Source organism: Taudactylus pleione, unplaced genomic scaffold (genome assembly GCF_031769625.1).
Source record: "Taudactylus pleione unplaced genomic scaffold, aTauple2 ptg000381l, whole genome shotgun sequence".
NCBI lineage: Eukaryota > Metazoa > Chordata > Amphibia > Anura > Myobatrachidae > Taudactylus > Taudactylus pleione.
This window is the reverse complement of record NW_028284782.1, coordinates 9,459,429-9,476,702: the sequence shown is the minus strand read 5'-3', so window position 1 is coordinate 9,476,702 and position 17,274 is coordinate 9,459,429. Positions and strand designations below refer to the sequence as shown.

At 41.0% G+C, this 17,274-nt stretch overlaps 1 protein-coding gene across 1 annotated transcript in view; it reads right to left on the bottom strand.

Annotated features, from left to right (window-relative positions):
• Positions 1-17,064, bottom strand: part of LOC148507861 (ras-like protein family member 11A-like) — a 72,902-nt gene extending 55,838 nt beyond the window's left edge. The window contains exons 1-3 of the mRNA XM_088445507.1: positions 16,823-17,064; positions 14,256-14,312; positions 8,691-8,773 (exon numbers count right to left, since the gene is read on the bottom strand). Coding sequence (XP_088301633.1) covers positions 8,691-8,773; positions 14,256-14,312; positions 16,823-16,943 — 261 coding nt within the window. The 5' untranslated portion in view covers positions 16,944-17,064. The remainder of the gene's footprint in view (positions 1-8,690; positions 8,774-14,255; positions 14,313-16,822) is intronic.
• Between the last annotated feature and the right edge of the window lie 210 nt (positions 17,065-17,274).

Sequence of the window (17,274 nt, the reverse complement as noted above, 5' to 3'; positions counted from 1 at the left end):
ACTGGGGGCATGCTAATGGAGGCACTACTACTGGGGGCCTGCTAATGGGGGTACTGCTACTGGGGGGCATACTACTACTGGGGGCACTGCATAGGCGGCCCTACTACTAAGGGGACTGCATAGGGGGCACCACTACTGGGGGCATTGTGTAAGGGACACCACTGCTGGGGGCACTGTATAAGTGGCACTACTACTGTGGGCATTTTATAAGGGGCATTAATACTGTGGGCTTTGTGTGTAAAGGTTAATTCTGTGGGCATTATGTAAAAGGGTCACTGCTGTGGGCATTGTGTAAAAGGGTCACTACTGTAGGCAATGTGTAAAAGGGGCACTACTGTGTGTCGTAACATAAATAAGAGACACTACTTTATGGTGTAATGTGAATCAGGGGCACTATGTGATGGAATGTGAATAAGATGCACTGTGACTCCTTGGGCCGTAGCCCACTATGTAAACAAGTACTGTGATTCTGCTGGCCGTACCCCATTGGGTGGGTGCACTACTTTTCATTTCTGCCACTGCTGTGTGGCAATGTGTCATAGATGTGCTTTAAACTGTGGTGTCTGTGCTGCTGCTTTGTCGCTCGGTAACCAGTCAGCTCACTGCAACTTTTGGCCAATAATGGTGAAAACTATAATTTAAACTGTGAGGTGGTCTAAATTGACTATAAATGACTGGAAATTAAGGTTATAGAGGTTAATAATACTCTAGGAAGAAAAAAAAAGCCCAATTTATGTGATTTTAGCTTTTTTTTGTCAATTTTTGTAAAACAAATCCAAATCCAAATCTAGTCACCACAGGTTGGCAAATCCTTTAATGTGTCGATGTTCTGACCCCGTCGACCTTCAGTACCTTTTGACCTATTGCCTGTTGACCTATTGCCTGTCGACCTTCAGTACCTGTCGACCTTGTCACCGGTCGACCTTTATTGTGTCGACCTTCAGTCCCTGTCTATCTGTTGCCTGTCTATCTTCCATTGTCTACCCAAACATTGTCTATCTAGACAATGTAGACCTAATGATCCACACCCGAAGCAGTGCTGCCCGAAGCATCCTTCGGAAGCTTCAAACGGCAGACTGCAGCTATAACAGCCCCCCTTTAGCATCCAGAGGATGCTCCGGCAGCGCTGTTGTTACAGTCACTTGTGGCCCCGCCTCCTGCTGCAGGACATCATGCGCTGAGGGTGGTGTGACTGGCACCGGGCGCTGTAGCTCGAAGTTATGGTGCTGCAAACAAACAATAGGCCATCCAACCACCAATATTATAGGGCCGATACTAGGATTTTTGTCACCCGGGGCAAGGCCATAATTTTGCTTCCCCTAAAAAAATACAACATAGAGGACGAAAAGGGTGTGTGGTTTTGTGACACAGTAATTCCCCTTATAACACATTATGCCACACAGTAATGTCATTTATACATTACGCCACAGTAATACCTCTTATTCATTAAGCCAAAGTAATGCCCCTTATTCATTATGCCACAGTAATGCCCTTATTCATTAAGCCACAGTAATGCCCCTTATACATTATGCCACAGTAAGGCCCCATACACATTATGCCACAGTAAGGCTCCTTATACATTATGCCACAGTAAGACCTCTTTTACATTAAGTCACAGTAAAGCCCCATCTCCCTTCTCTTACCTACCAGGACCCTGCGGTGGCTGAGCTCGGGGTGGCGCGGGACGGGGCTGCCACATGCTGTGGAATTGCCAGTACTGCCGTAACTGAAATGTGGCGCCGCTCGCGAACCAATTGGAACTCACAGACCGCAGCCTCAGCTAATTGGCTGCCAGTCCGCGAGTACTGATTGACCTGTGACCAGCACCACATTAGACTGACCGCAAGAGCAGCAACCTAGCCTCCCGACAGCCTCTCTCCAGCACACCCTCAAGTCCGGCACCCGGGTCACGTGCCCCCTTAGCCCCCCTTCCCTAGTTGAGGCCCTGCGTATGTTTTGAGTGGAGACATGCAGGGGAAGAAGTGCGTATATCCCATTGGGCCCAGGCCATATTTACCATAAAATACCCTGACATGGCATCTCCCTGCAGGGCCAAGACCTCAGTTTTTAGAAGATTAACCTGAAAGTCCAAGATCAAATGAAAGGTATGCAATACGGTAATAAAACCAACAAGAGGGGAACTGAGCTTAGGGGGTTTGGTAAAGTACAGTAAAACATATATATTTTTTTCCTTTATACTGTTCCCACTTTCATCTCTCGTCCTATCCCAGCTAGAAGTTTTGTCTGTTATATTTATCCATATACAGTAAATATCTGACAGAGCTGAGTATACTAGTAAATCCTGTATGGGCCTCCATCTGCACTCACAATCTCTACAAGCTTTCCCAGTCTTAACACTACAAAAGTTAATCCACTCTTATTTGTTAATTGACGTTTGTATTTGTGCCCAAGGGCACATGTCCAGTACATCAGCTTCAGCTGCTGAAGTGTGCCACACATTTCCTGCATTCCTCCACAGACCTCTGTGTATTATTGTTCAAGTGGCAAATGTTGGATTCCAGCCTAAATCCATTTTGTCATGCACTAACAATTGCACTATTCTAAACTCTACACCAGGAGTTCTTAACTATTAATATATAGATTATATCTGTGAATCAGCTTGGATAAGTTCTGAGTTAATAAAGTATTTAATATTACTCACTTTAATCACTTTACTGTTATTAATGAGCATGGAATTTGAAAATTATATTAAATAATATGAAAAAAAATCATTCAAACTTTTTTGAACAATGATTTTGAGAAAAGAGAATCAAGCAACCAGTAGCGTAAGAGCTCGTGGCTCTAGACACTGGCACCCAGTAAGCAGATAACAGCTTGGCTGGTATCATTGGCCAGGGCCGTAACTAGGGTAGTGTGACCAGTGCCATGGCACTGGGCATTGCAGGGCAGGGGGTGCTGTTTGGGCCTGTCAATTTTCTGTTTATTATCATTCTCACTTGTAGCTTCTCTTCCTTTATCCCCAGCATCTCCAGGCCTCCCCTATCTCTTCCCTGGCCCTTCCCCATGAGGCCATGCCCCTTTTTTAGGGTGCTTTATGTCCCTATTTGAAAAATAGGGGGGCGCCAATGCTCTTTCTGACACAGGGCACCAAAATGACTAGTTACGGCTCTGTCATTGGCACAGCACTTATGTGTGCACTGAGCCACTAATCTTGTACAAATGGGAACGTTGGTCGCGGTACATTTTTTCCCTCTGCTAACACTGACTATTGGACATACATAAATAAAAATGTATGAACTATATCCAGACAATTTAAGTTTTAATGAAAAACATAATAAACGTACACATATACCAGGAACGTCAGTCCATCACCCATTTTAAACAAGACTCATTGTAAACAAAACAGTGACTCATGTCTGGTTAATTACAATTAAGATATGATAATCTCCTTTTTCTGGGAATTTCTATGGTTATTCAAGTTGGATATTCTCCCAAGAACAGATTAATATGTCATTAACCTCAATGCTGACAGAGAGATTTAAAGTGCCCTGCTATCTGATGGGACCGTACAATTATTTCCATGTGCTGGTTATGGGACTGATATAACAGCACTTTCCACTTTCTGTAGTCTGCTTCCTAAAATGTACATGAAGAGCACAATGTTCCAGGTCTTTGGAACTATAGTAACTGCTACATTTTGTGACAGTGCAGACACATAGGTATTAGGACTTGTACGGTTATATGACTGAAATAGTTGACGTTTTAAAGTAAAGTAAACACAAATAAAAAGTTATTATATATGGTTTCTAGACAAAGACACACTTGGCATTTGCTATCAATACCTGGCTCAGGGCTGCACTCATCTATACCACACTGTGGCTCTAATATACAGATGTGTCCACATACATCTTACCTCCGTGCGCTACAAGTCGCACTAAACATAACGGGTGAGCGCCATGGAACTCAGTAGTGCCGAGCTTTTGTTTGTAACATTTTACCTGCAAATGTGTCTTATCTGCAAAACGAGTAAGCAAAAAACACAATCCCCAGCGCCTAGGGAACACGTAGGATCTGGATATACAACTGCAGCAGAGCAAAGAAGGTTATTGCCCACCTCACAAATGATCTATTACTATATAAAAAAAAGGTATGTGCTGTTGTATACCAATACAAATAGAATTAAAACAATTTCTATTTAATAAGTCTGGATAACAAATCACAATGGGGTAGATGTATTATAACGGCATTTAACGTGCCGCTATAATGCTTGCCGCTTCAAGGCGAAGCAGGAAGCACTACTGATGAGATGTATGAACATCTCATCGGCCGGAGAGGGGGAGCGCTAACTCCCCCCTCCGGCGCTATCCGCTAGAGACCACAGCACATCAGCCTAGTGCTGATGCACTGTGTGTCAGTCCCGGCCAGCTCCACTGAACATGCGCGGGATCTCGCAAGTATCACGAGATCCCCGCGCGCAGCCTGGAACCGGCAGCCACCGCAGCAGGGACAGCGCTGTCCCTGCTATGGGGATAGGACAGCGCCAGGCTGTAGCTGTCAATAGCGACAGCTGCAGCGGTCGGAAAGGTCAGGCGAACTGACCGTTCATACATGGCCCAGGCTAACGGCGCTGCTATCTTGTAGATAGCAGCGCCGGTAATGACAGAGGCGTACCGCCCAAACCCGATCATACATCGGGGAGAAGCGGTATCAGCGGTATCAACACACATAACGCTGGTACCGCTTCTGAGCTTCATACATCTCCCCCAATGTCATACACATACTTTCCACAATAAAATCAATTATTCATTAAAATACAGAAATAGAATTTATACAGAAACAACGATATTACTGCAATTCTAAGGCATGTAATAAATCTGTATAAAAGTTCATAGGCATATGTGGATAATTGTATACTTTTGTAACAGTCTGAGGAACGGTGTCCACTTCAAGAGTTTTGATACTTACAGTCAGGTGCATAAATATTGGGACATTGACAGAATTTTCATATTTTGGCCTCTATTCACCACCACAATGGCTTTGAAATGAAACAAACCAGATGTGCTTTAACTGCAGACTTTCAGATTTAATTTGAGGGTAATTACATCCAAATCAGGTGAACGGTGTAGGAATTACAAGGGTTTCTTTATGTGCCTCCCACTTTTTAAGGGGCCAAAAGTAATGGGACAAACTAAATAATCTTAAATCTAACTTTAACTTTTTAATACTTTGTTGCAAATCCTTTGCAGGCAATTACAGCCTGAAGTCTGGAACGCATAGACATCACCAGACGATGGGTTTCATCCCTGGTGATGCTCTGCCAGGCCTCTACTGTAAAATGTCTTCAGTTCCTGCTTGTTCTTGGGGCATTTTCCCTTCAGTTTTGTCTTCATCAAGTGAAATGCATGCTCAATCGGATTCAGGTCAGGGGATTGACTTGGCCATTGCAAGGTATATATAAAGGTATATATTTAGTCCCCTTTTACCTGCTTATCTTGTTATTGACCTGACTCCAAGAATAGAAGATCAGCACTTTAGAAAGGTGTAAATAGTGCTACTTGTAGTCTGCACTGAGGGCCTGATTTAGACCCGCTCGCTGGTCTGATGGGCTTTTTTTTTTTTTTTTCCCAGCCTGCTCTCAAAGCTGTGGGTGACCTCCCACAGCTTGTGCGAGTGGCCTGGAGTCCGTCGCGATTAACGCAATTATCATGACCATTGGGCTTGCGACGAGACCCTGTAGTAGAGTCTCGGCTCCCGCAAGCCCGAGTGGACTTCCTGCTCTAATAGAGCAGGAAGTCCATTAATGACATCACTAGTGATGTCAGTAGGGCCGCCCAAAAAACGCCAGGTGTTCCTAAGGGAATGCCTGCGTTTGTGCAGCCGAACAAAACGGGGCGAGCTGTCATTCACCATCGACAGTCGTCCCGTCTTGTAGCGAGACCCGTAGCGATGAAGCTGCCGTTGCTGGAGGGGTCTCACGCATGCGCACGCCGGAGATGGCGCATGCGCAGTGGGGGACCATCGACCTGCTTGCGATCAGTTGATAGACCAATATATCGGCCAGTGTGTACCCAGCATTAGAAGCTGATTGGCTGGTTATATATATGTCTCACAATTTTATCTCACATCACGTTTTGATACATATGCCCCTAAAACTGTTATTTGCTTGGCTAGCACGGTGGTGGGAAAGTTAAAAAGGTAATTGAATATAGTGGCTAACTCTCCTGAAATGTTCATGAGCTACCAAATTAAAATTGTTACCTGAAGCCTGGTGGGTGGGGATATAACGTAGAGTGCGTAGAGTGTGTAAACAAGGGCTAATGCAGAGTTTGAATGCATTTGAGTAAATTCGCAGATGCATAGAACGTTCACAAAGAAAAGCAATTGAGCGTATATACCTGCAAATTTGTACCAGTAGCTTATTCAGCATGTTTATGTTAGGCATACATCACATATATTTACATCTATTTTTTACATTTTTGTTTTGATTCAACATTATTATTGAATAACATTTAAAAAAATATGAATACACCAAGTACAATTTTCCTATGCGAATATGAATAAACAGAAAATCATGCTAAAATACCTTCATAAACTCATATGATATATGCATGATCAAAGAAGGCGAATATACATCTCTGTGCTGGTCTGTATCTCTTTGAAAGTACATGAAAATGCTGTTACTGTACTTTTTGGAGCTTGATAAATTGGGCCAGACCAGTCACCTCACCATTGGTCTGCAACATTAGTTTGCCTAATGCACAGAAAACTGCAATACCGTAAGTCCTCCCCACTGCTACTTTTCCTCTCTTACATCTGCATCTCATTAAAGTAGGAAGGAAAGGTACAAATTACAATGTTTTACAATTCTATTTTTTATTGTATTAGTGACCAATCCTATTTGGTACATTTTTGGCCATTTGATTACACCTAAACCTATGTTTTGTAAACTGGAAATAAATACAGTGATCTGATGCAAGAAAACTTCAGTAGAGTTTTCACAAATGATAAAAAAAACACTTTCAAGATGTAATTATGATACTGCCAGATTTGAAGAGGTCATGGTGTACACAGCTGTGGTTATGTCAGACGCTGACAGTGACTGAGGATTTAAGACTGCGGTTCCATTTAAGCATTTATTATTTTATGAAAGTCCTGTCTGCACCCATTGTGTGATGAACGGATAAAGGGGGCTAATTTATCCAGACCATATTTAAAAGCACAATAAAACAATTTTCACTGACACTCTGCTGCTGAGCAATTGGCTGGTATGAGTTCCATTGTCTGGAAGGGCATCTGTGAACTCCAATTCCTGTCAGCATGTTTGTATTTGCTTATTTTTACTGTTCGCAATGAAATATAGCTTATTTTACAATTGAAATAGAAAACAATAGACAATGTTCAAAATACATAATACAATTGTACAGTAGAGGTGTCTGCCAGCTCACATGATTCAGATCTAACAGCTCGCAGTATGGGACCATGCACTCAGTCACCATGTAAGGAAACTCTTCAGACATCACATTAGACATCGCAACTTCTATCCCAACTAAAGTGCACATTTTAAATCACAATCTTAATTCTGAGTGGGAGAGAATGCTGGGTTCTACCAATAATAAAAATTGATTTTCAACTGTAATAATAATTTCGCTATTAAAACTAACACTTGAAAAGTCCTCTATCACTTAATACGTTTATTTTTCCATTTAGAGTATTCAAAGGCTAAAAATATAATTTTTTTTATTCTAGACAATAATTACTCTATTATTAATTATCATACATGAAAAATATCCTGACAAATGCAAAACACACAGAGTTCCTGTTGTACTGTAATGTGAAAATAACACCATGTTATACAAAGAATAAAAATACTGCAATTGAGCTGAATATTTCTAAATTATTGGTTATTCCACCAAGCCCTGATGGGATGTAGTTAGTTTTCTGCCTGATGCGATGCCGGCTGTTGAAATCCCGACATTGGAACCCCGACCCGGGACTAAACATAGTTGTCTAAATACCGACGCTAGTTTAGATACCGACGTCGGAATCCCCACAGCCGCCATCCCGAACGTAAGTATAGCGGGGCACCTTAGGTCTTAGCCGTGGGGAAGGGGAGGGTTAAGTTTAGGCACCACGGGGGGGGGTTAGGGTTAGGATCCGGGGGATGACCAGGTTATGGTTAGGCTACGGACGGGGTTTTAGGGTTAGGCACTACTGGGGGAGCTACAGTTAGGCTCTAAGGGGGGAGGGTTAGGCTTAGGCACCAAGGGGGGAGATTTTGGTTTAGGCACTAACAGGGGGGGTTAGGGTAAGAATGCAGGGTGGGGAGGGTTAGGGTGCAAGAAAGGAGGCTTAGGGTTAGAGGCAATAGGGGGGAAGGGTTAGGATTCTTACGTACCCTTACGTTAATATCTTGCGGAAACACGTAAGTGAAATACACAGAATGCATGTTGTACTGCAGTTATCTTATATTAGGCTGTACATTCTCATGGCATAGTTGTTGAACAAAGCCTTCAATTATCAAGCTCTTTAAGATGATATTCTAAGGTTGTAAGCTTATTTTTATGGCTTTGCAAAGATTAAACTAATCAACAATTTATATTTTTCAGTTTTAGCAAAATACCCTTTAAATTGTACGATGAGTATCCACTGGGTATTACCTAAATATAACATTATCCTAATATATGCTGTAAACCTTTGTTGTAGGCTATCAATACAGTAGAACAGCTTACCTCCATTAATACATAAGGGGTGTCCTGTACTTGGAGGGAAATTTGCTCCCCATCGATTGTGACCTTTCTTGAATATAATGCACCTGCAGAGTAACACATTTTTTTTATTTTATTATTTTCTATTATATATTTAACATTTTCAGAATCATCTATGCCAGTCATAGGAAAGTGCATATAGACTACCAACCATAATAGGAAATAACTTATGTTTAATCCATTTGGCAAAGCACACTGAATATCTTCATTCATGAAGCATGGAGGTCAAATACATTGCCAGATTTGACCCTTGCTTTCTGCTACGGCTTTGTTAAATAAATACAGTATTTTCAATTAAGGGGCGTATTCAATTAGTTTTGCACCTGTGGAAAAGTTTTGCCTGCCCAACTTTATGTCGACATTGTGTGTTTTGGACGTGGAAACTTATTGTGTGCGTCCCCGCAATTCGCCGTATTCAATTACAAACCACGCGAAAAAAGCAAGCGGCGAATTCAGAACAGGCGGAAAGTGCTGTCAGAATTGGGGAAATCAGCGTGAACCCCCAAAAAGATGTACTAATGTAGATGTGTCCGAATAGCCCTAATAAAACTGTTTGGGGTACTTGAAAATGGTTGCAAGCATATTTTAAAGTCTCTAAAGTGAAGTTTTAAAAAACATGAAAAACACATCTGTTGCATGCATCTGCAATCATAAAAACACCTGACCCATCCTTGCAGACCCCCAAGAAGTCTATTTCGCTAGTTTTTATGCTTGTCCCCAACTTTGTGCTTTTTCGCCCCAAAATGAAAGTACTTTTTTGGGGTGTTAAGTTTTTCCCTGAGATTTTTTAACACAGTTGTCCTTTAGGGGGCTGTCCCAAGGGTTATGAGAGGTTTCCCCACCTTTGCACCCCAAAATAATAATGTTGCACTTCTTTTCTCCTGATATTGTATTGACTTTCCGTGTAGGCGAAAACCGGCTGGAATTGAATATGGAGATAAGTTTTGACCTCACGAAAATGTGTGATCGGCGATACTTTTTCGCAGAAATAGGCTTTTCGCTTCTAATTGAATATGGCCCTAAGTATTTTATCTCCCTCATTGACAAACAGGTCTTAGCATACAAAGAGGTTCAATGCTATATATATATATATATATATATATATATATATATATAGTCCATGGTTGCAAGAGGCGGCACTCAGAGGCTCCAAAGTAAGGTGAACAAAGACCCACTCAAGACATGTTGTTGCCGCCTCTTGCAACCATGGACTATTTGTGGGGGAACAATACCCCTTAGGAGGACACCGGAGCACAGACATATTATAGGACTGGTGAGTGTCAGGCTTTTTTTGGTAATATATATATATATATATATAAAGCTCATAGGAGTCCTATGCTCTATGAGTTATGGCTTCTATCCTGCCCCTAGAATTGTAAGATAGAGAAGCACCATCTATCCAAGCAATGACTGCTTGCACTAACGTAAGGTATATGGCTATGTAAGCGTACAACTGTCTTGTCACTGTCCTCAACCCTAGGAGAGGTCCTTCTTAGTACAAAGTAAAATCTGGACCTTCTACCTATTAGCTATTTATTTAATTTATCCCAGAAACAATTACTTTCCAGAGTATAACTATTTTATCATGAAAACATAATATGTTGATGAAGAGACCCTCTAATATGATGGCTGTGTAATATATATACAGTTTATATATACTCGGTCATGGTACTGTCTCTCAGCATTACAACACTAATATTTTTTGCTCCCATCATAGAAGAAACATATAGGAAAATCATGGTTGACAACAAGATGGCAGTCTCCCACATATTGAAGTCGCAGCCCTTATTCATTGAGGGAGGTCAGTTCTATTATGACAGGGGCAGAGAGATATCTCCTGTGTCTGTCTGCAACATACTGTACATTCCAGGTTTTGAAAATAATCAGGGACCCCTTGTGAACCATCATTTTATAAATACCAGCTGATGGTCAGGTAATAAATATATGGGGGTTCTGGGAGTGCCCCCCCTCCACCCAACAAATGGAGACTTCAATGCTTTCTTCCCAGGTTCAGATGCCAGGTTTCTTCCCACGTTCAGTAGAGGAGAGAGCTGATGCTTTAATGTCTGACCTAGAATTTGTGTCATGTTTAAATTCTTGTCTACTTTATTCAAAAGCTCATCCAGGAGCTTGAGTTGGAAAAAGAAGTTGTAATAGCAATACTACATGTTTAACTTAACAGGCCATTATTTCTGCAATGAAATTAGACCCTCCTTGTCCCTTGACTCAGTTCTAGACCTTTTCCTACAAGGTGCCTTTCGATACCAGAATCTGAAATCTCTCAATTTGATGGCTCGGAAGTTGAATCAAGGAAATTGTTAACCCTAGGAATAGCTTTTAATATTGATAGTATAAACCTTTTTTTTACTAATTACAGATACATTAGTGAATGCTGGAAAGAACCACAGTTTTAACATATTTCAGGATTTGGGGAACAGTTTTCCTTTTTTACCAGAAGTCCAGGTTTGACCCTTTCGCTACCAGCTTAGACATATATTTCACATTCTGCCATATGGAGTAGTCATAAGCTTAAACTATAAAAAGGTCTCAGCCTTATAAGTCTGTACCAATGTTTAAATCTTTGGTTACACAGTTTATTAGGGTTGTAGACAAAATAGAGTTTATCAAGTTGAAATCTTTATCCCAAAGTGGGATTAGCCAATGATCCTTGAGGTTCTAATGTCATCACCTATTGGGACTATCCACGAATACCTAGGACCTGAAGAGGACTTTATTTGTCAAAATACTCTGTTGTCTAAAGGAAACAACCATTTACAAAAGCATAATAGCTTACTCTACAAGAGTTTATTTCTGCTTTTGGGTGGCATTTTCCAAGGCTTCTTGAGAAGAAATTTTAAGGCACCTATTTGGTTTCAGTTAATACTATAGCTACATCTGACCCTACAAAGTAGATATGATGGTTTCAAACTTTTTCTTGGTACAATGCAAACTGTTGAATTTTATATATTGTGTTGTTAGTTGATATCCCTTTACTTAGGTATTGCATGTTATTAACTACTTGAATGGTAACATTTTGTTGTCACCAGGGGGTACATTTACTAAAGTGCAGGTTTTTAGAAATGGAGCTGTTCCCCATAGCAAACAATCAGATTCTAGCTATTATCTTCTATAAGGTGCTAGTAAAATGTTAAGTAGAATCTGATTGGCTGCTACGGGCAACATCTCAACTTCTAAAACCAGCACGTTAGTAAATATACCCCCAGGAATGGAAAATTATAGTATTTGACAATCATTTTTCCCTTTTCACACTGCAGTCCTCAGATATCAGCAACAGGTCATGTATTGAGAGTTTCCTTCTGTGAGAACTGGTGGTGATAATCGCTCACCCAGAGAAATTCTCAAATCAAGAACTGTTGGAGGCAGAAAGCTGGAGATAAATGGCAAAGCATAAATACTGTATTTTGGATACAGTTATGTTTAACAACCCTGAGTTATTTTAGCTCTATTATTAAGCCCTGTTCTTCTACACACTGATGCTGCCAGTGTCTGTGTAAAGGTGCCCACATACTGAACGATTTTAGGCACGATTTGCACGAAAACGATGTATCAAAACTATACATCATTTAAAAACGTGCAAATTGTGCAGCTCCAGGAATGATTACGATCCGATGTGTGGTCCCACGGGTCGTTTGGCGTATGTTCAGATCTTACCTACTGCAGGTAAGATCTGGCAATCTCTTTAACGATGCACTGGAAATCAAGGACGCACAATAGGTCGTTAGTCACATTGGACAGTTTAGCAAGATATCGTCTGTCCAGGAGTGCCAGTGACTGGGACGTATCTATAATGGGTGCAGGGTATGCTGTGCACATGGGCCCCGGGGTCCTGGGGGGCCTGCACCGCACACCCTGCACCCATACTTTGTATTACTTACCTTTTCAAAGTGCCGCATCGGGTCTACCAGCGCTGTTCAAACGTGCATGCGCTATAAGGAGATCGCCAGGAAAATGGCAGCCGCGCAATTTCCCCAGCGATCTGTGCATGCACAATAGACCCTGGGCACACTAGTGCCCAGAGTCTATTGATTCTGCGGTGGTTGGCCAGCCGCGTTAGTCTGCTGCCGGCCACCGGAGTGAGAGGAGGGGGCCCGTGTCGGGGGAAGCACATGGGCCTCCTCCTCTATAAAGACACCCCTGGCCGGTGAACTCTCCTTTCAAGGGAAATTGTTGGTGACATTGCATGTTTTGTGAGTCGTCCAGTGTGTGGGCACCTTAACCCTTATGTTTTATTTATCTCTGTTTGTAGGTAAACATACATTTATTGTGCATATTGAAGATGGTGATAATGGCATCTGACACACATTTGGTCCAGCTAATAAATACATTTTGTTTCACACAAGTTAATTGTCAAGACGCTAAAAAATAACTGTAGTGATTATAATTCAAAAGTTTGGACTATGAAACAAGCAGTGTAAGTATGAGGAAGTACTAAGTTATATGCAGGGCAGTGGACAATTTCTTAAACAAGTGACTTCAAAGTGGAACATATACAGTAATGAGGGTTAACACTGATTGTTCTGGAGAAAAGAAAAACAAAAGATAAAAAAAAAAGATTTGGTTGTATAGTTTACAGAAAATTAAAGTTTGTACCAAGAACAACAATTCACACATTCCAGATCAATTGGCATACAGCATTTTAAACAAGCAAGGTACAAAATATTTCTCTATCGAGAAAGCAATGGCAAAGCTAGGCGGGCCATAACTAAGGCTGTGTGAGAGGGACACCTGTCTAAAGGCCCCCACACACGGAGTGATATAGCGGCCGATCCGATGGTTTAAAATTATATCGCCACTATATAGTTCCGTGTGTGGGCATGATAATTGATCTGGGGTATCGAATGATCCCATGCAACACTATATGGGTGGGGGAGGGGGGTGCCGGTATATTGGGCGGGCGGCCACCGGATCACTCCATGTGTGGGGGCCGCCCGATATGTTGGCTGACGGAACGGCCGTCGCATCGCAAGGTGCGTATCGCACCATGGCCCCCATTTACTAACGAGTTTTATCACCAAAACGAGTGATAAATTTCACTGTGTATGATAAATGGTGCTCCAGCCAATCAGCTCCCAACTGTCATATTTCTAACAGTTGACAGTTGGGAGCTGATTGGCTGGAGAACCATTTATCATACACAGTGACATTTATCACTCGTTTTAGTGATAAAACTCATTAGTAAATGAGGCCCCATGTATGGGGCCCTTAAGACACAAGGCTGAGGGTAGTGCAGGGAAGGGAACATTTTATGTTAATTTGGGTACAGTTAAGAGCTCAGGGTTCCACTTTCCTTCTTGCTCCAGGGGTTAATATTTCTAGTTACGGCTCTGATGCTAGGTAAGGGATGGGTTAGATTTCAAATTCTACCGATTGTTCATGAGTTTATCCAACAATTGGTAACACAGGGAAGAGGCAGACTGGAATCTCCAGGCTCCCCTGCTAGCTGTGTTTTTTTACCAAGCAGATGCTGGACAATTGACCTTTCTCTCCACCCTCTTTGTTCAAACTTACCAGTGTTTGCTTCGTAGTCTCCAATAAACCTCTTTGTGAGGAATCTTACAACCAACGCTGGGACAAAGAGAAAGAAAGCGCTCTGTTAGTGCCCGTCTTGTAAGGTTGTATGATACAAATTTATTCACTCTTAAATTAATGCCTCACTACATTTCTTCACTGAGTCATTTGGAAGCTGCATGCTAACATGGACAAATGATCTCCAGAATGGGTTAACAGACTCCTCTCTTTGACAGGACTATGACAGGTCAGCTTTTCAGGGAACAGTAAACTTTAATGCAACTGTTAACTGATTAATTATTGTCTGTTTGTCAATTAATAGAATCCAAAAACAGTGACAGGTTTATGGTTTGTGGGAATTGGATTGAAAAATCATTTTGTTTAGTGCACTGGTCGAAGTATAGAACGTTGGTATTTATTTAATATAAGTCATTTATGAACCTGCAAATCATGCATTCTCTTTCCACAAGGCGCTTGACTGTCTATAAGCACAATTATGTGTCACATGTCCTTTTGTATCATGAGATGCATGTAATAATACAAGAGCCGTTGTGCACATATAATATTATTATTATTATACCAAGGCTATGATACAGAGAAACTATAGATATATTTATTGCACTATGAAATCGTATATTAAATAAAGATCATTAAACTATCTGCTGTCATGTGACAGATGATATCACTTTACATGAAGTATACATACAATATATATTTAGAGGAGTTTCCAGATATATACGTCTCTAATATTACTTTACGTTTACTATATTACTATTTAATGTTTTAACTGTTTTCATATATGGATAATTTAATCAGTTCCAGCAGTAAAAATCCCGGCATTGCTTATAATCATACATGGGGCTAAATGTAATATAGTGTGCGAGCCGGCGCTGCTGTGGGAATTCATGCAAGTATTCCGTAATTTATAACAGCAAGTATGTTAAAGGCAAAAACTAGCTGGTTTTACCTTTAACATGCTTGCTACTTTAAAAATAAAGGAATACTCACATGTATTCCTGCAGCGGCACTGGCTCGCACACTATATTACATTTAGCCTATAGTCTATGATAAAACATTTGTTCAAAAGTCTGCAATAGGTGTACTGCCCAATTTGTCATATTTGTTATTAGGTGCTGTGAACTTGCTATGGATGCTACATATACAAATATATACTGGCATATATAGACAATATATTATCACTGGAAAAGTATAATACTAATAATGGTTATAAAGTATTAAATATAATACTGTATTAAATATAATACTGTGCAACTGTGATGTGCTTGGATAAGTTGATCTTTAGGTTTATATCAATTTGTTTAAACTATTTAAACAAAGTTGACAAATGTACTCAATATAACCTTAACCTACCGTTTTTGTAAAAATGTCCTTTAACATGTAAAATTGACTGCATACCACCAACTTTTCAAATGATCAGAGTGGCATAGATTCCCTATTGGTTTCTTTTGCTGGCTTTCTATATGCATATAAAAACTACCTCACATTAACAAAAAACATGTTTTGCTAAAAAATTTACATCAAAATGTACTATACACAATCCAAACAAAATTATGTTAAATGTATGGTTCCTAAAGTTGTGTTACTAGCTAAAGGGTTTATCTATAAAGATCTATGGGGGTGATTCAGCTTGGGGCGAAATTGCAAAGCCGCACGCAAGCAATTTTGCGACTCCATCCTTGTAAATATGCAAATGCCGCAGGAGGTATATGACACCCTTGGTGCATTTGCAGTCCCAGCACTGCGACGGAGGTCACAGGCTGGGATAACCATTACGATCATCGGTCACAATGGTGGACGGCGCCGGGCCGCCAGCCAGCTGAGGATGAAACCCCTGGCTTTGCCACTCCCAGAAAATGGACACTCCCCCGTTTTTGGGAACGCTGGCCGCCCCGCACCGCCCCTCAAATGCATCTGCCTGTTAAGGGGCAGCATGCGATAATGCAGGACCCGTTATGCACATTCGCAGAACGGGTCATGTGCACACGCAGATAATGGGGAATCTGCGATCAGCATTGCACTTGCGTGCAATGCAGAATTAGCCCCTATATGTTTATATGAGGCATAACACACAGAGATTGCAAGTTTCCAGGATCAGTGCCCTCTAATCTTTGGTTATTAATGCATGCTTCCGTACTAATATCTTCCATTTCCTTCCCTGTTTGTACAGTGCAGTGGGATATGTTGTAGCTATATAATATGCAAATAAATATTTATAATTTATTTACAAATAATTATTTATATTTATAAATAACTTTCTAATGTTATAGCAATTAAAAAATAGTAATTCAAATATGTAAGCAGAAGACATGCCACGCTGTGCTTTGTGCTGTATTATAGGCAGAAAGCCCTAAACATATATGAGGAACAATTGTGACAGATTTTCACAGTTGTCTAATTGTCAATGTTGAATTAACGTTTTATGCTGCAATTCCCTTTTCCCAAGAAAATCTCAACTAAAACAATACTGTACACTACCAACTGGAACAAAACAACATTAAATCAGATAACAGTATTTTAGTTCAGCCAGATGCATTTTGCAGTCTTACCTGTTTTTCCAACACCACTGCTCCCCAGAACCACGATCTTGATGTTCCTGTTAGGATCACAGTCCACCAGAGGATATTCAGGGATAGGAACTAGCAGATAGTTGTGGGAATACTGGGACATAGTCTACAGGGACAATTACAGACAACTATCCAGTAGGATATTGAAGTATTATTATTAAGTTCCCCAGCTTCTGGAAACTAATAACATTGTTTGAAAGTAGGTCAAGCTGCAGAGACCTCCCAAAGCAGGACCCAACTGTCCTCAAACTGAGGGACTTGTTCAAAGGCAGAAGAGAACTATTCTCTCCCAGCCTGAGTGAAAACTGATTCCTACACCCTCTGGCCAATCAGAACGTTCGCTTTGACATTCCACGGGGAGGGGATCTGTGAATCAGTGATTTTTAACTGTATCTCCTCAGATAGCTTATTATTTAGATAACTTTCTATACATC